Source organism: Chionomys nivalis, chromosome 12 (genome assembly GCF_950005125.1).
Source record: "Chionomys nivalis chromosome 12, mChiNiv1.1, whole genome shotgun sequence".
NCBI lineage: Eukaryota > Metazoa > Chordata > Mammalia > Rodentia > Cricetidae > Chionomys > Chionomys nivalis.
In genome coordinates this window covers 73,558,443-73,580,451 of record NC_080097.1, presented here as the reverse complement: position 1 = coordinate 73,580,451, position 22,009 = coordinate 73,558,443, and the positions used below count along the sequence as shown (strand labels likewise).

Below are 22,009 nucleotides of genomic sequence, written 5' to 3'. Positions count from 1 at the left end.
GTCCGGTTTTATCCCATGCTTTTTCAGTCACAGTCCAGCTGGCCTTGGTGAGCTCCCAATAGATCGGCCCGACTGTCTCAGTGGGTGGGTGCACCCCTCGTGGTCCTGACTTCGTTGTACATGTTCTCCCTACTTCTGCTCCTCATTAGGACCTTGGGAGCTCAGTCCGGTGCTCCAGTGTGGGTCTCTGTCTCTATCTCCATCCATCGCTAGATGAAGGTTCTATGGTGATATGCAAGATATTCATCAGTATGGCTATAGGATAGGGTCATTTCAGGTTCCTTATCCTCAGCTGCCCAAGGAACTAACTGGGGACATTGCCCTGGGCATCTGGTAGCCACCCCAAGTTCAAGTCTCTTGCCAACCCTTAGGTGGTTCCCTTAACTAAGATATGAGTTTCCCTGCTCCCCTATCCAACATTCCTATATCCCAAATCATCCTGTTTCCCCAAGTTCCCCTCATCCTCTCCTTCACACTTTTCTCTCTCCATCTCCCCTTACCCCCATCCCACCCTACCCCCAAGATTCCAATTTTTTTACCCGGCAATCTTGTCTATTTCCCATAGCCAGGAGGATAACTATGTTTTTCCTTGGGTTTGCCCTCTTGTTTAGCTTCTTTAGGACCACAAATTATAGACTCAGTGGCCCCCTATCCATGGCTAGAAACCAATTATGAGTGAGTACATCCCATGATCTTCTTTTTGGGTCTGGGTTACCTCACTCAGGATAGTATTTTCTATTTCCATCCATTTGCATGCAAAATTCGAGAAGTCATTGTTTTTTACTGCAGAGTAGTACTCTAATGTGTATATATTCCACACTTTCTTCATCCATTCTTCCATTGAAGGACACCTAGGATGCTTCCAGGTTAGCAAAGGACACTGTCACTAAGACAAAAAGGCAGCCTACTGACTGGGAGAAGATCTTCACCAACCCCGCAACAGACAAAAGTCTGATCTCCAAAATATATAAAGAACTCAAGAAACTAGACGTTAAAATGAGAGTGGACAGCCTTGACATGTTCCTGATTTTAGTGGGATGGCTTTAAGTTTCTCTCCATTTAATTTGATGTTAGCTGTCAGCTTGCTGTAAATAGCTTTAATTATATTTAGGTATGACTCTTGTATCCCTAATCTCTCCAAGACTTTTATCATAAAGGGATGTTGAATTTTGTCAAATGCTTTTTCAGCATCTAATGAAACTATCATATGGCTTTTTTCTTTTAGTTTATTTATATGATGGATTACATTGATAGATTTGCGTATGTTAAACCAGCTCTGCATCTCTGGGATGAAGCCTACTTGATCATAATGGATAATTTTTCTAATGTGTTCTTGGATTCAGTTTGCCAGTATTTTGTTGAGGATTTTTGCGTTGATGTTCATGAGTGAGATTGGCCTGTAATTCTCTTTCTTGGTTGAGTCTTTGTGTGGTTTTGGTATCAGAGTTACTGTAGCTTCATAAAAGGAATTTGGCAATGACTCTTCTGTTTCTATATTGTGAAATACATTTAGAAGTATAGGTATTGGGTCTTCTTGGAAGTTCTGGTAGAATTCCGCATTGAAACCATCTGGTCCTGGACTTTTTTTGGAAGGGAGGTTTTTGATAACAGCTTCTAATTCTTCACGACTCACGGGTCTATTTAGGTTGTTTACCTGGTCCTTGTTTAACTTTGGTATATGGTATTCATCTAAAAAAGTGTCAATTTCTTTAACATTTTCCAGTTTTGTGGCATACAGGCTTTTGTAGTAAGATCTAATGATTCTTTGAATTTCCTCTGTGTCTGTGGTTATGTCCCCCTTTTCATTTCTGATTTTATTAATTTGCAAATTCTCTCTCTGCTGTTTGATTAGTTTGGATAGGGGTTTATCAATCTTGTGATTTTCTCCAGGAACCAGCTTTTTGTTTCATTGATCCTTTCAATTGTGTTCTGTGTTTCTATTTTGTTGATTTCAGCCCTTAGTTTGATTATTTCCAGTCTTCTACTCCTTCTAGGTGAGTCTGCTTCTTTTTTTTCTAGAGCTTTCAGATGGGCTGTTAAGTCTCCAATGTGTGCTTTCTCTGTTTTCTTTAAGTGGGCACTTAGTGCTATGAACTTTCCTCTCAGGAAGGCTTTCATAGTGTCCCATAGGTTTGAGTATGCTGTTTCTTTATTTTCATTGAATTCAAGGAAGACTTTAATTTCTTGCTTTATTTCTTCCTTAATCCAGGTATGGTTCAGTAGTTGACTGTTCAGTTTCCATGAGTTTGTAGGCTTTCTGGGGGTAGCATTGTTGTTGAATTCTAGCTTTCATCCATGGTGATCTGATAAGATACAGGTGGTTACAGATACTTTTTTGTAACTGTGGATGTTTGCTTTGTTACCGAGTATGTGGTCAATTTTCGAGAAGGTTCCATGAGCTGCAGAGAAGAAGGTATATTCTCTCCTATTTGGGTGGAATATTCTATAGATGTCTGTTAAGTCCATTTGATTCATTACCTCCATTAATTCTCTTACTTCTCTGTTAGGTTTTTGTCTAATTGACCTGTCCATTGGTGGGAGAGGAGTGTTAAAGTCTCCTACTATTAATGTGTGCAGTTTGATTGCTGCCTTGAGTTTTAGCAATGTTTCTTTTTTTTTGACAGAATTATTTTATTTTTATTTTTTTTATTCTTTTTTAATTAAAATTTCCAACTGCTCCCCGTTTCCCATTTCCCTCCCCCTCCTCCCACATATTGCCCCTTCCCCCCACTCCCCTCCCCCATCCCCACTCCACTTCTCCTCCCCCTAGTCCACTCCCCCTCCCTCTCAATACTGAAGAGCAGTCCAAATTCCCTGCTCTACAGGAAGACCAAGGTCCTCCCACTTCTATCTAGGTCCAGGAAGGTGAGCATCCAAACAGGCTACGCTCCCACTAAGCCAGTTCATGTATTAGGATCGAAACCTAGTGCCATTGTCCTTGGCTTCTCATCAGCCTTCATTGTCCGCCTTGTTCAGAGAGTCCAGTTTCAACCCATGCTTATTCAGTCCCAGTCCAGCTGGCCTTGGAGAGCTCCCAATAGATCAGTTCCACTGTCACAGTGGGTGGGTGCACGCCTCGTGGTCCTGATTTCCTTTCTCATGTTCTCCCTCCTTCTGCTCCTCATTTGGACCTTAAGAGCTCAGACGGTTGATCCAAATTGGGTCTCTGTCTCTCTCTCGATCCATCGCCAGATGAAAGTTCCTGTGCCATTTCCTTGGCCTCTCGTCAGCTCTCATTGTCCGCCACATTCAGAGAGTCCGGTTTTATCCCATGTTTTTTTCAGTAGCAGTCCAGCTGGCCTTGGTGAGCTCCCAATAGATCGGCCCCACTGTCTCAGTGGTTGGGTGCACCCCTCATGGTCCTGACTTCCTTGTTCATGTTCTCTCTCCTTCTGCTCCTCTTTATAACCTTGGGAGCTCAGTCCGGTGCTCCAGTGTGGGTCTCTGTCTCTATCTCCATCCATCGCTAGATGAAGGTTCTATGGCGATATGCAAGATATTCATCAGTATGATTATAGGATAGGTTCATTTCAGGTTCCCTATGCTCAGGTGCCCCAATGAACTAACTGGGGACATTGCCCTGGGCATCTGGTAGCCATTCCAGGTTCAAGTCTCTTGCCAACCCTTAGGTGGCTCCCTTAACTAAGGTATGAGTTTCCCTGCTCCCCAATTCAACCTTCCTTTAACTCCAATCACCCCGATTCCCCCAGTTCCCCTCATCCTCTCCTTCACACTTTTCTCTCCCCATCACCCCTCATCCCCATCCCACCCCACCCCCCATGATTCCAATTTTTTGCCCATCAATCTTGTCTATTTCCCATAGCTGGGAGGATATCTATATGTTTTTCCTTGGGTTTACCCTCTTGTTTAGCTTCTTTAGGATCACAAATTATAGACTCAGTGGCCCCTATCCATGGCTAGAAACCAATTATGAGTGAGTACATCCCATGATCTTCTTTTTGGGTCTGGGTTACCTCCCTCAGGATCGTATTTTCTATTTCCATCCATTTGCATGCAAAATTCGAGAAGTCATTGTTTTTTACCGCAGAGTAGTACTCTAATGTATATATATTCCACACTTTCTTCATCCATTCTTTTATTGAAGGGCATCTAGGTTGCTTCCAGGTTCTGGCTATTACAAATAATGCTGCTATGAACATAGTTGGACAAATGCTTTTGTCATATGATAGGGCATCTCTTGGGTATATTCCCAAGAGTGCTATTGCTGGGTCCAGGGGTAGGTTGATCCCAATTTTTCTGAGAAACCGCCACACTGATTTCCAAAGTGGTTGCACAAGTTTGCAGTCCCACCAGCAATGGATGAGGGAACCCCTTTCTCCACAACCTCTCCAGCAAAGGCTATCCTTGGTGTTTTTGATTTTAGCCATTCTGACAGGTGTAAGATTGTATCTCAAAGTTGTTTTGATTTGCATTTCTCTGATCGCTAAGGAGGTTGAGCATAACCTTAAGTATCTTTTGGCCATTTTAACTTCTTCTGATGAGAATTCTCTGTTCAGTTCAGTGCCCCATTTTTTAATTGGGTTAATTATCCTTTTAAAGTCTAGTTTCTTGAGTTCTTTATATATTTTGGAGATCAGACCTTTGTCTGTTGCGGGGTTGGTGAAGATGTTCTCCCAGTCAGTAGGCTGCCTTTTTGTCTTAATGACAGTGTTCTTTTAGCAATGTTTCTTTTACGTACGTGGGTGCTTTTATATTAGGGGCATAGATATTCAGGATTGAGACTTCATCCTGACGAATTGTTCCTGTTATGAGTAGAAAATGTCCCTCTCCATCTCTTCTGATTGATTTAAGTTTGAAGTCAACGTTGTTAGAAATTAGTATGGCCACACCTGCTTGTTTCTTAGGTCCATTTACTTGATAAGCCTTATCCCAACCCTTTACTCTGAGTAGGTGTCTGTCTTTGTGGTTGAGGTGTGTTTCTTGTAAACAGCAGAATGTTGGATCCTGTTTTCGGATCCAATATCTTAGTCTGTGCCTTTTTATAGGTGAGTGAATCCATTGACATTAAGTGATATTAATGACCAGTGGTTGTTAACTCCGGTCATTTTTTTAGTAGTAAATTTTGTGTTTCCCTTCTTTGAGTTGTTCTGGTGAAGAGTCTCTAGTTGTCTGAGATATTTTGGTCATTGTTGGACACCTTGGTTAGTGATTTTTCTACTATTACTTTCTGTAAGGCTGGATTTGTGGCTACGTATTGTTTAAATTTGTTTTTATCCTGGAAAATTTTGTTTTCTCCATTTATAGTGAACAAAAGTTTGGCTGGGTATAGTAGTCTGGGCTTGCATCCACAGTCTCTTAGTTTCTGCAGCACATCTATCCAGGACCTTCTGGCTTTCATTGTTTCCATAGAGAAGTCAGGTGTAAGTCTGATAGGTTTACCTTTATAAGTAACTTGGCCTTTTTCCTTTGCAGCTCTTAATATTCTTTCTTTATTCTGTATGCTTTGTGTTTTGATTATTATATGGTGAGGGGATTTTTTTTTTTTGATCCAGCCTATTCGGTGTTCTGTATGCTTCTTGAACCTTCGTAGGTTTATCTTTCTTTAGGTTGGGAAAGTTTTCTTCTATAATTTTATTAAATATATTTTCTGGACCATTGAGCTGCGCTTCTTCCCCTTTTTTCTCCTCTATTATTCTTAGGTTTGGTCTTTTTATTGTGTCCCATATTTCCTGAATGTTTTGTGATGAGAGTTTGTTGGCCTTGCTGTTTTCTTTGATCAGCATGTTTATTTTCTCTATGGTATCTTCAGAATCTGAGATTCTTTCTTCGATCTCTTGTATTCTGTTGGTTATGCTTGTTTCTGTAGACTCTATTCGTTTACCTAGATTTTCCCTGTCCAGCCAGCCTTCTGTTTGTGTTTTCTTCTTTGCCTCCATTTCAGTTTTGAAGACTTGAAATGTTTCCATTATCTGTTTGATTGTTTTTCCTTGGTTTCCTAGGGTATCATTCACTGATTTACTCAATTCTTCAAACTTTCTGTTATACTTCTCATCCATTTCTATAAGGGCATTTTTTACATGTTGTTTAAGGGCGTCAATCACTTTCATAAAGTCAATTTTTTCTACTTCTTCATGATTAAGGTGTTCATGTCCTCCTGTTGTGAGGTCGCTGGGTTCTGCTGGTTTCATATTATTTTTCAGATTGTTGGGTGAATTTTTGCATTGGCGCCTGCCCATCTCTTCCTCCGAATGCTCTCCTATGGATCTTCTTTTACAGGATCAGGTCTCCTTGCCTACTGTTGTACCTTCCCAGTGATGGTACTCCCCAGTGATGGTTCTTCTGGTGCTCCAGTGATGTCTCTCCTGGTGACAATATCAGATCTCCGTGCCCAATGATGGCTCTCCTGGTGCTGAGATCAGCTCTCCGTGCTGGTTGGGTAGTTTGTAAACAAAGCACCTACCTTTCTTGGTGCAGGCAGGCCAGTGAAACAAAGGAACTCCCGCCCACCTGTTTGCCCTGAGGATTCGCCCCCAGTGCCCAGACAGGCTGAGCTAGGTGGTGTTATGTGCCCAAAGAAGGAAGGGGGCAGAAGGAAGAAGGGTTCTGGATGCAAGCTGGGTGGGATAGGAACAGAGAGGCAGTCTGCAGGGAGTAGAGTCTCTGCAGGGAGCCCAGGAGGGATGGGGGGGTGGGGAACTTCTGAGTTCCCTGTCTGGGGCTGCTGCAGTGGGTCACAAACTCACCCCAATTATGTCTCTCCTGGTACCGAGCTCAGATCTCCGTGCTGGTTGGGTAGTCCGTAAACAAAGCGCCTACCTTGCTTGGCGCAGGCAGGCCAGTGAAACAAAGGAAATCCCGCCAGCCTGTTTGCCCTGAGGATTCGCCCCCAGTGCCCAGACAGGCCAGTGAAACAAAGGCACAAACTGTATTCTTTTAAACACTGCTCGGCCCATTACATCTAGCCTTTTCTTTGCTAATTCTCACATATTAATTTAGCCCATTTCTAATAATCTGTGTAGCACCCCAAGGTGCGCTTACTGGGAAGATTCTAGCCTACATCCATCCTGGGTCGGAGCTTCATCGTATCTGCCCTGGAGAGCTGCATTGTGTCTGTCTGTGAGAGGAGCTGCCCTGCATCTGAGCTCACTTCCTCTTCCTCCCAGCATTTTGTTCTGTTTACTCCACCCATGTTCTAACCTATGAGGGCCAAGCAGTTTCTTTTTTAATTAACCAATGACCTTCCTCCATTAGTAGGGCAAGGCCAGTTCAAGCACTCTTTCCTCTGCTGCCCAAGGATCTAGATGGGGACATCCCCATGGACACCCGGGATCCCCTCTAGAGCCAAGTCTCTTGTCAGCCCTAAAATGGCTCCCTTATTGTGGATATCTTCTTCCCTGCTCCTATATTCACCTTTCCTCCATCTCCACCCTACCACTCCCCCAAGCTCTCTCCAGTCTTTCCCTTATCCCTTCTCTATCCCCCTCTCCCCTTCCCCCAATGCCGTCTCCATCCCTAGCCCCACCCCCATGCTCACAACTTTTGCCTGGCAATCTTGTTTGCTTCCAATTTTCATGAGGATCTATATATGTTTTTCTTTGGGTTCACCTTGTTATTTGGCTTCTCTAGGCTTGTGAACTATAGGCTTAATGTCCTTTGATTATGGCTAGAGTCCACTAATGAGTGAGTACATACCATATTCATCTTTTTGGGTCTGGGTTATCTTACTCAGAATAGTGTTTTCGAGTTCCATCAGTTTGCATGCAAAATTCAAAATGTCATTGTTTTTTACTGCTGAGTAGTACTTTAACGCGTATATATTCCACACTTTCTTTAGTCATTCTTCCATTGAGAGACATCTAGGTTGTTTCCAGGATCTGGCTATTACAAATAATGCTTCTATGAACATAGCTGAACAAATGCTTTTGTAGTATGATTGGGCGTTTTTTGGGTATATTCCCAAGAGTGGTATTGCTGGATCCTGAGGTAGGTTGATTCCCAATTTCCTGAGAAATTGCCACACTGATTTTCAAAGTGGTTGCACAAGTTTGCATTCCCACCAGCAATGGATGAGTGTTCCCCTTATTCCACATCCTCTCCAGCAAAGGCTATCATTGGTGTTTTTGATTTTAGCCATTTTGACAGGTGTAAGATGGTATCTCAAAATTGTTTTGATTTGCATTTCTCTGATCGCTAAGGAATGTTGAACATGACCTTAAGTGTCTTTTGGCCATTTGAACTTTGTCTGCTGAGAATTCTCTTTTCAGTACAGTACCCCATTTTTAATCGGGTTAATTAGAATTTTCATGTACAGATTCTTGAGTTTTTTTTATATATTTTAGAGATCAGACCTTTGTCTGATGCGGGGTTGGTAAAGATCTTCTCCCATTCAGTAGGATGCCTTTTTGTCTTAATGACAGTGTCCTTTGCTTTACAGAGCTTCTCAGTTTCCAAAGGTCCCATTTATTCACTGTTGCTCTTGTTGTCTGTGCTCCTGGGGTTGTAAATAGGAGGTGGTCTCCTGTGCTCATGTGTTGCTACTTCTCACTTTCTTTTCTTTCAGGTTCAGTGTGCTCAGATTTATACTGAGTTCTTTAATCCATTTGGACTTGAGTTTTGTGCATGGTGGTAGATATGTATCTATTTTCATTTTTCAACAGGTTGACATCCAGTTATGCCAGCACCATTTGTTGAAGATGCTTTCTTTCTTCTGTTGTATAATTTTAGCTCCCTTGTCAACAATCAGGTTTTCATAAGTTTGCTGTTTAATATCCAGGTCTCATTTGATTCCATTGGTCATTGTTTCAGTTTTTATGCCAATACCAAGCTGTTTTCATTATTGTAGCTTTGTAATAGAGTTTGAAGTTAAAGATGGTAATGCCTCTGGAAGTTCCTTTATTGTATAGGATTGTTTTGGCTATCCTGGGTTTTTTGTTTTTCCATATAAAGTTGATTATTGTTCTCTCAAGGTCTGTGAAGAATTTTGTTGGGATTTTGATAGGGATTGTGTTGAATTTATAGATTACCTTTGGTAGAACTGCCATTTTTACTATGTAGATCCTACCCATCCAAGAGCATGGGAGATCCTTCCATTTTCTGGTGTCCTCTTAAATTTCTTTCTTCAAAGCCTTAAAGTTCTTGTCAAATAGATCTGTTAGTTCCTTGGTTAGTGTAACCCCTAGATATTTTATGCTATTTGTGGATACTGTGAAAGGTGAAGTTTCTCTGATTTCCCTCTCTGCTTCTCTATCCTTTGTGTACAGGAGGGCTACTGATTTTCCTGTATCCTGTCACATCACTGAAGGTATTTATCAGCTGTAGGAGTTCTTTGGAAGTGTTTGTCTGTATCCTAGTTTTAAAATGGATTATTTGGCATTTTGATGTCTAGCTTCTTTTGTTTTTTGTATATTTTGGATATCACTCCTCTGTTAGATGTGGGGTTGGTGAAGATCTTTACCCATTCTGTATGTTGCCATTTTGTCTTGTTGCCTGTGTTCTTTACCTTACATACACGTCTCAGTTTCAGGAGGTACTGTTTATTAATTGTTAATCTCAGTTTCTGTGCTTCCCATGTTATATTCAGGAAGTGGTCTCCTGTGTCAATGTGTTCAATGCTACATCCACTTTTTCTTCTCTTAGGTTCAGTGTGGCTGGATTCACGTAGAGGTCTATGACCCATTTGGACTTGAGTTTTGTTTATGGGGATAGGTATGGATCTATTTACATTTCTACACATCAACCTCCAATTATGCCATTTGTTGAAATAGTTTTCTTATTTTCATTGTATAATTTCAGATTCTTTGTTAAAAATTAGGTGTTCATAGGAGTGTGAATTAATGTCAGGACCTTTGATTTGTTTCTATGGGCCCATCTGTCTGTTTTTGTGCCAATACCAAACTGTTTTCATTACTATAACTCTATAGTAGAGCTGGAAGTCAGGGATGGTGATGCCTTCCAGAAGTTCCTTAATTATACAGGATTGTTTTGGCTATCCTGAGTTTTTGTTTTTCTATAGGAAGTTGAATATTCTTTCAAGATCTGTGAAGAATTGTTCTGGGATTTTGTTGGGGACTGCATTGAATCTGTACATTTCTTTTGGTATGATTGCTATTTTTACTATGTTGATCATACATACTCAGGAACATGGAGGATTTTTCCATTTTCTGATATCTTCTTCAATTTATCTTTAAAGAATTAAAATTTATGTCTTACAAGTCTTTTACTTCTTTTGTTAGAGTTACCTCAAGATATTTTATATTGTTTGTAGAGAGTGTGAAGGCTCATATTTCTCTGATTTCTTTCTCAGTCCATGTATCATCTGTATATAGGAGGGCTACTGAGTTTTTTGAATTGCTCTTATATTCTGCCACATTACTGAATGTGTCTATCATCTGTAGAATTTCCCTGGTAGAAATTTTGAGGCCATTTATGTATACTATCTTATCATCTGCAAATAGCAATAGTTTGGCTTCTTCCTTCCCAATTTGTATCTCCTTGGTCCCCTTTTGTTGTCTTATTGCTTTAGCTAGAATTTTGAATACTATACTGAATAGATATGGGGACAGTGGACAGTCTTGTCTTGTTCCTGATTTTATTGGAATTGCTTTGAGTTTCTCTCCATTTAGTTTAATGTTGACTGTTGGTTTGCTGTATATTGTCTTTATTATGTTTAGGTATGTTCCTTGTATCCCTGATCTCTTTAAGACTTTTATCATGAATGGGTGCTGAATTTTGTTAAAGACTTTTTCAGCATCTAATGAAATGATCGTGTGTTTTTTTTTCTTTCAGTTTATTTATATGGTGGATTACATTGGCAGTTTTTTGTATGTTGTACCATCTGTGCATTTATGGGATGTAGCCTGCTTGATCATGGTGGATGATGTTTTTCTGATTTCCCTCTCTGCTTCTCTATCCTTTGTGTATAGAAGGGCTACTGATTTTTTTGAATTAACCTTGTATCCTGCCACATCACTGAAGGTATTTATCAGCTGTAGGAGTTCTTTGGTAGAGTTTTTGGGGTCATTAATGTACACTCTCATATCATCTGCAAATAGCAAAATTTAGTTTGACTTCTTCCTTTCCAATTTGAATTTCCTTGATCACCTTATGTTGTGTTATTGCTATTGCTAGAACTTCAAGCACTGTGTTGAAGAGATATGGTGAGAGTGGACAGCCTTGTCTTGTTCCTGATTCTAGTGGAATGGATTTGAGTTTCTCTCCATTTAATTTGATATTAGCTGTTGGCTTGCTGTATATTGCTTTTTATTATATGTCGGTATGATTCTTGTATCCCTAACCTCTCCAAGACCTTTATCATAAAGGGGTGTTGAATTTTGTTAAATGCTTTTTCAGTATCTAATGAAATGATCATATTTTTTTCTTTCAGCTTATTTATATGATGGATTACATTCATAGATTTTCATATGTTGAACCAGCCATGCATCTCTGGGATGAAGCCTACTTGATTGTAATGGATAATTTTTTGATGTATTCTTTAATTCGGTTGGCCAGTATTTTATTGAGAATTTTTGCATCGATGTTCATAAGCAAGATTGGTCTGTAATACTCTTTCTTGGTTGGGTCTTTGTGTGGTTTTGGAATCAGGGTAACTGTAGCTTTATAAAAAGAGTTTGGCAAAGACTCTTTTGTTTCTTTTATGTGAAACACATTAAGGAGTATAGGTATCAGCCCTTCTTGGAAGTTCTGGTAGAATTTGGCACTAAAACCATCTGGCGTTGGGCTTTTCTTGGTTGGGAGTTTTTTTTTTTTATGACAGCTTTTATTTCCTCATGACTTATAGGTCTATTTAAATTGTTTACCTGGTCTTGATTTAATTTTGGTATATGGTATTTATCTAAAAACAAGTCCATTTCTTTTACATCTTCCAATTTTTTGGCATATAGGCCTTTATAGTAAGACCTAATGATTCTCTGAATTTCCTCAGTGTCTGTTGTTATGTTCCCCTTTTCATTTCTGATCTTGTTAATTTGCATGTTCTCTCTTTGCCTTTTGATTAGTTTGGAAAAAGGTTTGTCAATCTTGTTGACTTTCTCAAAGAACCAGCTCTTTGTTTTATTGATTCTTTGGATTGTTTTCTCTGTTTCTATTTTGTTGATTTCAGCCCTCAGTTTGATTATTTTCAGTCTTCTACTCCTCCTGGGTGAGTCTGCTTCTTTTTTCTAGAGCTTTTAGCCTTACTGTTAAGCTTTCTCCATTTTTTTTAAATGTGGGCACTTAGAGCTATGAACTTTTCTCTTAACATTCCTTTCATAGTGTCCCATAGGTTTGGGTATGTTGTGTCTTTATTTTCATTGAATTCAAGGAAGACTTTAATTTCTTTATTTATTTCTTCCTTGGCCCAGTAGTTGACTGTTCAGTTTCCAACAATTTGTAGACTTTCTGGGGATAGAATTATTGTTAAATTCTAACTTTATTTTATGGTGATCCGATAAGACACAGGTGGTTACTACAATTATTTGTATCTGTGGAAGTTTGTTTTGTTACTGAGTATGTGACCAATTTTCGAGAAGGTTCTATGAGATGTTGTGAAGAAGGTCTATTCTTTATTTGGGTGGAATGTTCTATAGATGTCTGTTAAGTCCATTTGATTCATCACCTCCGTTAGTTTTCTCTTTCTCTGTTAGGTTTCTGTCTGATTGACCTGTCCATTGGTGAGAGAGGAGTGTTGAAGTCTCCTACTATTAGTGCGTCGGGTTTGATGTTTTCCTTGAGGCCTAGTAATGTTTCTTTTACATATGTCAGTGGTTTTATATTAGGGGCATAAATATTCAGGACTGAGACTTCATCCTGATGAATTGTTCCTGTTATGAGTATAAAGTGTCCATCTCCATCTCTTTTGATTGATTTTAGTTTGAAGTCAATTTTGTTAGATATTAGTATAGCCACACCCACTTGTTTCTTAAGTCCATTTGCTTGAAAAACCTTTTCCCAACCCTTTACTCTGAGTAGATGTTTGTCTTTGTGGTTGAGCTGTGTTTCTTGTAAACAGCAGAATGTTGGATCCTGTTTTTGCATTCAATCTCTTAATCTGTGCCTTTTTATAGGTGAATTGAGTCCAGTGATATTAATGACCTGTGGTTGTTAACTCCGGTTATTTTATTTTATTTTTGGTGGTAGAGTTTGTGTGTTTCCCGTCTTTGAGTTGTGCTGGTGAAGAGTTTTTCGATGTCTGAGTTATTGTGGTTATTTTGGGTTCCTTGGGTTGTGATTTTCCTTCTATTGCTTTCTGTAAGGCTGGGTTTGTGGCTATTTATTGTTTAAATTTGTTTTTATCCTGGAATATCTTGTTTTCTCCATTGATGGTGAACAAAAACTTGGCTGGGTATAGTAGTCTGGTCTTGCATCCATGGTCTCTTAGTTTCTGCAGCGCATCTATCCAAGACCTTCTGACTTTCATGGTTTCCACTGAGAAGTCAGGAGTAAGTCTGATAGGTTTACCTTTGTAAGTTACTTGACATTTTTCCTTTGCAGCTCTTAATATTCTTTATTCTGTATGTTTTGTGTTTTGATTATTATATGGCAGGGGGATGTTTTTGTATCATCCAGTCTGTTAGGTGTTCTGTATGCTTCTTGTACCTTCATAAGAATATCCTTCTTTAGTTTGGGAAAGTTTTCTTCTATAATTTTGTTGAATATATTTTCTTGGTCTTTGAGCTGTATTTCTTCTCTTTCTTCTACCCCTATTATTCTTAGGTTTGGTCTTTTTATGGTGTCCCAGATTTCCTGATGTTTTATGATGAGAATTTGTTGGATTTGCTGTTTTCTTTGATCAGTGCGTTTATTTTCTCTAAAGTGTCTTCAGCATCTGAGAGTATTTCTTCTGTCTCTTGTATTCTGTTGGTTATACTTGTCTCTGTAGTCTCTGTTCATTTACCCAGATTTTCCATATCCAGCCATCCTTCGGTTTGTGTTTTCTTTATTGCCTCCATTTCAGTTTTCAAGTCTTGAACTGTTTACATTACCTGTTTGATTGTTTTTTTTCTTGGTTTCTAGGGTATCTTTGAGGGATTTATTCATTTCTTCATACTTTTTGTTATTCTTCTCATCTATTTCTTTAAGAGAGTTTTTCACATCCTGTTTAAGGGACTCTATCACTTTCATATTGTTATGTATAAAGTCTATTTCTTCTACTTCTTCTGGATTAGGGTGTAAATCTTCCTTTTGTATGTTTTCTGGATTCTGCTGTTATCATGCTGTATTTCAGATTTTTGGAGGAATTCTTGCATTGGCGCCTGCCCATCTCTTTCTTCAAATGCTGTTAGGAGAGTCTTGTCAGCTTGGTCTGATCTTTGCTGTGGCTACCTGTGTACTTCGGGGTTTTTCTTGTTCTGCCCTCTCTTAGGTCCCCTCAGCACTGGCGTTGACTTTCAGATTCTCTCCACCCTGAAGTAGGCTCTCTGGATGGATCTTCTGGTACAGGATCATGGCCACTTGCTGGCCAGGGACCTCACAGACAAAGGGGCAGGCTTGCTGTGTGTTGGCTCAGGGAAACAAAGAATCTCCTGTGCAGTTGCATTCACCACTTTGTTCCAAGACCCTCAACCCTAAAACAGGCTGAGTTGGGGGGTCCTATGACCCCACAGAAGGGAAGGGTCAAGCATAGATGGAATAAGAAGAGAAAGGCAGTAGCTGGGGAGAGAAGCCCCTGCTGAATGATCAGAAAGTTTAGGGGGGTGGAGGGTACCTGTGCTCTCTTTCCAGGGTGTCCGCTGGCCAGTCAGGCACACACTTTCCTCCTTTCCTCTACTTCTTTAAGGAATTTTTATTTGCTCTTTAAGGGCCTCTATCATCTTCATAAAGTTATTTTTAGGGCTTTTTTTCTGGTTTGCCTGTATTGTTATGTTTAGGTCTTGCCAATGTAGAACCATTGGTCTCCAGTTGTGCCATTTTGCTCTTATGTTGTGGAATGTGTTTTTACATTGTCATCTACCCACCTCTTCCTCCAGTGGGTGCAATTGGGCCTGTGCTTCTGGGTAGACCGTTCCTTGACTCTGTTGGTTGCTGAAGTGGCTATCAGTGCTCCTCTGGGTGCTGGTGGGTCCAAGGCTTTAGTCATCTCAGATGCAGTGGGGTGATGGTTGTGGGTGTTAGGAGGCAGGTCCCAGGTCTCTGGGGCTTCTCTGGGTAGGGGTGGGCACAGGGTCTACCTCCTAAGGTTGGGGACTAGAGAGCAGGGCCCTCCAGCTGGGAACCCAGATACTCACCTCTCCAGTTGCAGTTGGGCCAAGGCTCTGGTTGTAGCGGATGTGTTGGGGGAACAGATGGGAGTGTGGTGAAGCTTCTCTAGGGTCTCAGGGTCTTTGGTGGGTGTGGATGAGGTGTGTGTCTCTTTTTCTTTCTTCACTCATTACTTATTTTTTTTTTAATTTTTGACTGAGAGCAGGAAGTGCACAGCGTTCAGTGGGTTGAGGAGTGGAAAGGATCTGGGAGGAGTTGATGTTGAGGGAAAGCAACATGATCAAAATATATTGCACAATTTTTTGAAAGATAGAAACCTCAATATATAAACCTAAAATATGAAAGCTGTTAGAAGAAAACATAAGCAGTATCCTTCAAGATATAGAAGTAAAAAAGGACTTTCTAAATAGAACTCCATTTGATCAAGAATCAAAGCTGCTAACAATTGACCAATGAGATCTCATAAAAGTAAAAAGTTTCTGTATAGCAAAAGGAACAATCAATAGAATGAACACACAGCTGAACATCTGATTGATACCCAGAATATGCAAACACATTACAGGGTCTAGAGAAAAGAAAACTCACTTTAAAATGGTCTATTGATCTGTACAGAGAATTCTGAAAAGGCAAAACAAAATAGGTTAAAAAATATCTCAAAAAACATTCGACATTCTAAGCAATTACAGGAATCCAAATTATAGCTACTTTGACACTTTATCTTATCATAGTCAGAAAAACTAAGATCAAGAATACAACTGACAGAAAATGCACCTGAAGATGAGGAGAAAAGGGGAATCTTGTTTGCTATGTGTGGTATTGATAATTGATTGCAGCCATACTGGAAGTCACTGTGGCGAATTCTCAAAAGTTTATACAGCTCCTAGGCATATGCTCTACTCTACAGATACTGGGGCAACCATGCCCATTTTACTTTACTCAACTAGCTACCGTATTAGTTACTATTCTATTTTTATGTTACATTATGTCCAAGACAACATATGGAAGGAAGTGTTTATATTGCCTCTTAGTTCCAGAGAGATGTTAGTGTATCATGGCGGGAGGCATGAGAACAAGGATCAGGCGTGTATACAGGAACAACTTGCTCAGAGCTCATATCTTAAAACATCAAACAAGATGCCATGAGGTAAACTGGACATAGGTGAGGCTGTAAAATCTCAAGGCACACCTCCAGTGATCCATGTGTGATTTCCCTCTGTATGCTGTGATTACTACTAATGAATAAAGAACTGCTTTGAGCCTATAGCAGAGCAGGGGTGGATGGAGCAGAGCTAGGTGGGAAAAAATGGACTGGATGCTGGGAGAAAGAAGGGCAGAGTCAGAGAGAAGCCATGAAGCCACTGTGGGAGACAGACACACTGAAACTTTGCTGGTAGGCCACAACCTTGTGGTGAGCACAGATTAATGGAGATGGGTTAAATTAAGATGTAAGATTTAATTTATAAGAAGTTAGAGGTAATACGCCAAGGAGTGATTTAATTAATTCAGTTTTTGTGTGATTTTTTCGGGGCTGAGCAGCCGGGAACCAACAAGTGCCCCCTCCTTCTACAAGTGACCGACTTTTGATAATAAGACTATGCTATGTAAACCTACCCAAACCATGCCACCAACTGGGGACCATGTGTTCAAATGCTCAAGTCTATCCCCATTCAAACCACTGTGTCTATGAAATGGAAACAACCTAAAGAATGAGAGAGTATTCCCAGAAATTAAGATAACAGAACATAGGTGCCTTGATGGGAGAAATGGAGAAAATAAGACATGGATTCTCAGAATGTGAGAGGGAGGGTAATGCTGAGGGAGATTGGGGAAGAAGGGACAAAGATCACTAAGAATGATTGAAAAATCAACAGGAAAACATCCCACCCTTAAGACACAGGAGTTGGATGAATCAAGCTGGACCTGACCTGCAAGCCTCCTCCCTGAGGACTAGTTCTCATAGTATTGGAAGGTGCTGTGTAAGCCGCCAAGGGAGAAAAGCCATCAGGAGTCATACCAAGCTGTAAAGCCCATGAAACAACAATGGCCATGGCAAGTTAGACCCAAGTGTGCAGTATTTGCCCTACGTCTTTGGGGTAACCAGAAGTCTCCTAATTGGACTTTAGTCCTGCTAAATAGCAGAAAACTCATGCCTGGTTCTACAAATCTAGCCAACTACCCATGGCTGGTGAAGCTGTGTATCCTAGAAGAAAATTAATATTGCCCCTTTCTTAAACTGATATAATTCTCAATTGCATTATAAATATCTATCCTTATATGCAGATAAATATTGCTCTCACCACTCATCAACAAAGCTTCTTTTTTTAGGCCGGGCAGTGGTGGCGCACACCTTTAATCCCAGCACTTGGGAGGCAGAGGCAGGCGGATCTCTGTGAGTTCGAGACCAGCCTGGTCTACAAGAGCTAGTTCCAGGACAGGCTCCAAAACCACAGAGAAACCCTGTCTAGAAAAACCAAAAAAACAAAACAACAACAAAAAAAACCTTCTTTTTGTAGCAGATGGAGCCCATCAGAGAAATACACAACTGGTCAAAATTCAGAGAGCACCTTACCACCCTAGATCTGGATGGAGGGGGGAGGACCTTGGACTTTCCACAGGGCAGGGAACCCTGACTGCTCCTGGGACTGGAGAGGGAGGAGAAGAGGAGTGGGAGGACGGGGAGAGGGGCGGGAGGAGGGGGAGGGAAATGGGAGGCGGGGAGGAGGCAGAAAATTTTTTTTTCAATAAAAAAAAAGATATTCCTGCAAGATTGCCCTTACATCTAAAGCTTGGGAAGCATTGAGAAAGTGGTGGGTTAAAAATTGTAAAAGTCAGAGGACTAATATCTGCTACAAGATAGTGTCGTTTACATAGGACAGAAAGTTTCACCCATGAAATTTTAACAATATGGTAATCTAAACTAGACATGTGCAGTGAGAACACCAGTTAATCTCAATGTGATGGGGGGTATCACAGGGCCTTACCCCTAGATGGAGAACTATAGGAAAGGGACGGCTGCTAAGAGAGAATCATTCTTCTCCAGGGACAAACTCTGTGGAACATTATCCCACTTAAGCCATCACTGTCAAACACATATACATGAACAACACTATTTGGACTCATCAGATGTGTACGTGTGTGTGTGTGTGTATGGTCTACATGTGTAATAATAATTAAAGCAAGAGAGGGCATGGATTTGTGAGGGAGTGGGAGGCAGGAGAAGAGTTTCAAATGGGAGCAGGTAGGATGGAAGTAATGTGAATACAGTCCTCATGTATAAAATTCCCAAAAGGAAAATAAAAAAAACCCATGAAATTTATTTTGTTTTTTATAGGAGCCTATCATCAAGAGTCTTTGGATATTTTAAAGAGCTGTTGAACTTTTAGTTTTTTCTGCTTCCAATTCTTTTCTTTTATTTAAAAAAACAAAAATAAAAACAAAAACAAACTATCTTTTTTCATTTTACATACCAATCTCAGTTCCCACTCCCTCCCCTCCTCCCATGCCCTCCACCATTCCCTCCACCCCACCACCCCATTCATTCCTCAGAGAGGGTAAGGCACATTGCTCTGAGGAAGAACCAAGGTCCTCCCTACTATATGTAGGCTGAGCAAGGTATTCATCCAAGTAAATGGGTTCCAAAAACGCCAGTACATGTAGTAGGAATAAATCCTGTTCCCACTGTCAGTGTCCAGCAGTCTGCCCCAGCCATACCACTGTCATTCACATTCAGAGGGCCTAGTTTGATCCTATTCTGGATCCTTCCCTGTCTGCTGGAGTTGGTGATCTCCCCTTAGCTCAGATAAACTGTTTCAGTGGGTGTCCCCATCATGGTCTTAACCTCTTTGCTCATATTCTCACTCCTCCCACTCTTCAGCTGGACTTTGGGAGCTCAGCCCAGTGCTCCCCTGAGGGTCTCTGCCTCTGTTTCCATCAGTTGCTGGATGAAGGTTCTATGATGACATTTAAGATAGTCATTAATCTAATTACTGGGCAAGGCCAGTTTGGGCACCTCTCCACTATTGCTTAAGGTCTTAGCGGGGGTCATCTTTGTGGATTCCTGGGAATTTCCTTAGCGCCAGGTTTCTTGCTAACCCCTTCATGACTCCCTCAATCAAGTTATCTCTTTGCTTGCTCTCCATCTCTGCACTTCCGCCATCTTCACTACCCCATTCCCTCAAGTTCTCCTCTCCCCTCCCCCTTTTCCATCCTTCTCCTCTTCCACCCTCTTTTCTCCCTCACCCCCATGTTCCCAGTTTTTTTTCAGGAGATCTTGTCTATTTCCCCTTCCCAGGGCATCTATGTATGTTTCTCTTAGGGTTCTCCTTGTTACTTAACTTCTCTTGGGTTGTGGACTATGGATCACTGAATTTTTAAAACTTTGAAAATTTAAAATAATGTGGGAGTTTTAACATTGGACTGTATTTTATAACATTATATTAATATGAGGGCTTAGGGACAAACATAGTAAATGTTATTTAATAGTAACTGTGTGTCAAGTTGACAGGGGATCATGTGTATTGTCTAGTTTTTGTCAACTTGACATAAATTAGAGTCACTGAGGATTAACTTCTATTGAACTATCACCTGGGCATGTCTGTGTCATATTTTTGTAATTAATGATTGATATTGGATGGCCATTCCTATTGTGGGTGGTGCTATCCCTGGGCAGGTAGTCTTGGGTTTCAGAAGAAAGTAAGCTGAGCACGACATGGAAAACAAGACAGAAAGCATACTCCTTCATGGTCTCTGATTCGGTTTCTGACTCCAGTTTCCTCCCTTAAGATCTTGTCTTGGCTCTCCTGATTGATGGATTATAATCTGTACACCAAGTAGTCCCTTTCCTTCCTAAATTGCTTTTGGTTATGGTGTTTGCCATAGCAACAGGAAATGTAAATATCACAGTTTGTGCCACCATGTTCTTCTATTTTGTTTATGAAACATAATCTTGCTATGTAGCCAAAAATCCTTTGAAATTCTAAACCTCCTGTCCCAATTTCCCAGGTTCTGGGAATATATTCATGTTCCAATATGCCTGTACCCACATTTTTATCTTAGTTGATCCAATAATTGTATGTATTCATGAGATACAGGATAACATTCAGTATATGAATACAATGCATATTATCTCAAGGTAATTGTCATCAGTATCATTTAAAATGTTTATTTTATTTTTTATGTTGGAAACATTCAAAATTTTGGCTGTCTTGGGTGAAACAGAATTAACACATGTCAGACATATTTATTTTATTTCATTATCAAACACAGAATTTTAGTAACTACCCAACTGTACACCCTATAAACATTAACCATATTCTTTCTGCTTTCCTTTCTGGTAACAATTATCCTATTCACTATTTCAAACTTTCTACACATAATTGAGAGCATGCAGTATTTGAGTTCCCATGACTGCTTATTTTATTTAACACAATATTCTCCGATTTTATCCACACTGCTCTAAGTTACACAATTTAATTACTTTTATGGTTGAATAATATTCTACAGTATATACAGATACACACTCAAATGCATTTTGTTTAGTTAAATTTAAAATTTTGTGTTTTCAAAAACTTCTGCAAGGAATGTTTCATATCTTTGTTTCTCAGACTGTAGATCACAGGATTAATGAGTGGAGTAACCACGGAATAAAACAGAGTCACAAGCTTCTGCATTCCAGCTTCATGCTCCGATGTTGGGCTCAGATACATGACCATCACTGAACCATAGAAAAGAGAAACCACAGTCACATGGGGCCCACAAGTGGACAAGGCCTTTCTTCGTCCATCTCTTGAAGGAAATCTGAACACAGCTCGTAGGACCAACATATAAGATCCCATGATGCAGAGAAAAGGAACAAAGAGTAGCAGAGAACTTAGTATTGCCCAGAAAAATTCCATCAGTGGGGCTCTGGAACAGGTGAGTGCTAACAGGGGACCTGGGTCACATAGGAAATGGTCTATAATCCTGGACCCACAGAAGGACATCTGGGAGATGATGATAATAGGAACGGGGAACCAGAGGAAACCAAGCACCCAGCAACTGATCACCAGGATGTTACAGAGGCGCCCAGTCATAAGGGCAGGATAGTGTAGAGGCCTGCAGATGGCAAGGTAGCGATCAAAGGCCATAACTGCCAGGAAAAAGCATTCTGTAGAACCCAAGGAGAAGAAGAAATAGAACTGCAGGAAGCACCCAGAGAAGGAGATGACCTTAGTGTCAGAAAGGAAGTTGGCCAGCATGTTGGGGACCGTGGAGGTGACATACCAGATCTCCAGGAAGGAGAAGTTGGCCAGCAGGAGGTACATGGGGGTGTGGAGTCTCTGATCCCAGCGCACAGCACAGATGATGGAAGCATTGCCCATGAGGGTGAGGAGGTAGACAACGAAGAATAGCACAAAGAGGAGGATCTGCCCTTCCCTGGGGCAGGGGAATCCCAGGAGGATGAAACCAGAGATGGTGCTGGAGTTGCTGGGGCTGCTGAGGGTTTTCATCTGTCTGTGAGCTATAAAGCATCAGAAATGGTTGCATATTCTAGAAATAGCTGAGGGTGTTAAATTTTGCCCAAACAGGAAGCAGAATAGTTTGCTTATCATATACTCATTATGAAGGAGGGAAATTCTTTGTCTCAGTGATGGAGCTCATGTTCCAGTCAATAACTTTACATTCATCCCCACATTGGTGGCCCTGGTTAAACCCAGTGAGCCACACAGCAGAAGCACATGACAGTGGAAGAGGACTGTTGATGAGAAGGAGGTTGTTAGGGAGAAAGGGGATAAAAGAAGGTGGGGCACTGAGTGTGAACAGAATGCATTATATGCATGTATGGAACCCCAAAATCATAAACTAATAAATACTT

At 40.6% G+C, this 22,009-nt stretch overlaps 1 protein-coding gene across 1 annotated transcript; it reads right to left on the bottom strand.

Moving 5' to 3' along the window:
• Positions 1-20,690: 20,690 nt before the first annotated feature.
• Positions 20,691-21,644, bottom strand: LOC130884734 (olfactory receptor 11G2-like). Its single transcript, XM_057785860.1, has one exon. It carries the CDS (start codon positions 21,642-21,644, stop codon positions 20,691-20,693), a length of 954 nt encoding a protein of 317 aa, XP_057641843.1.
• Positions 21,645-22,009: the final 365 nt, after the last annotated feature.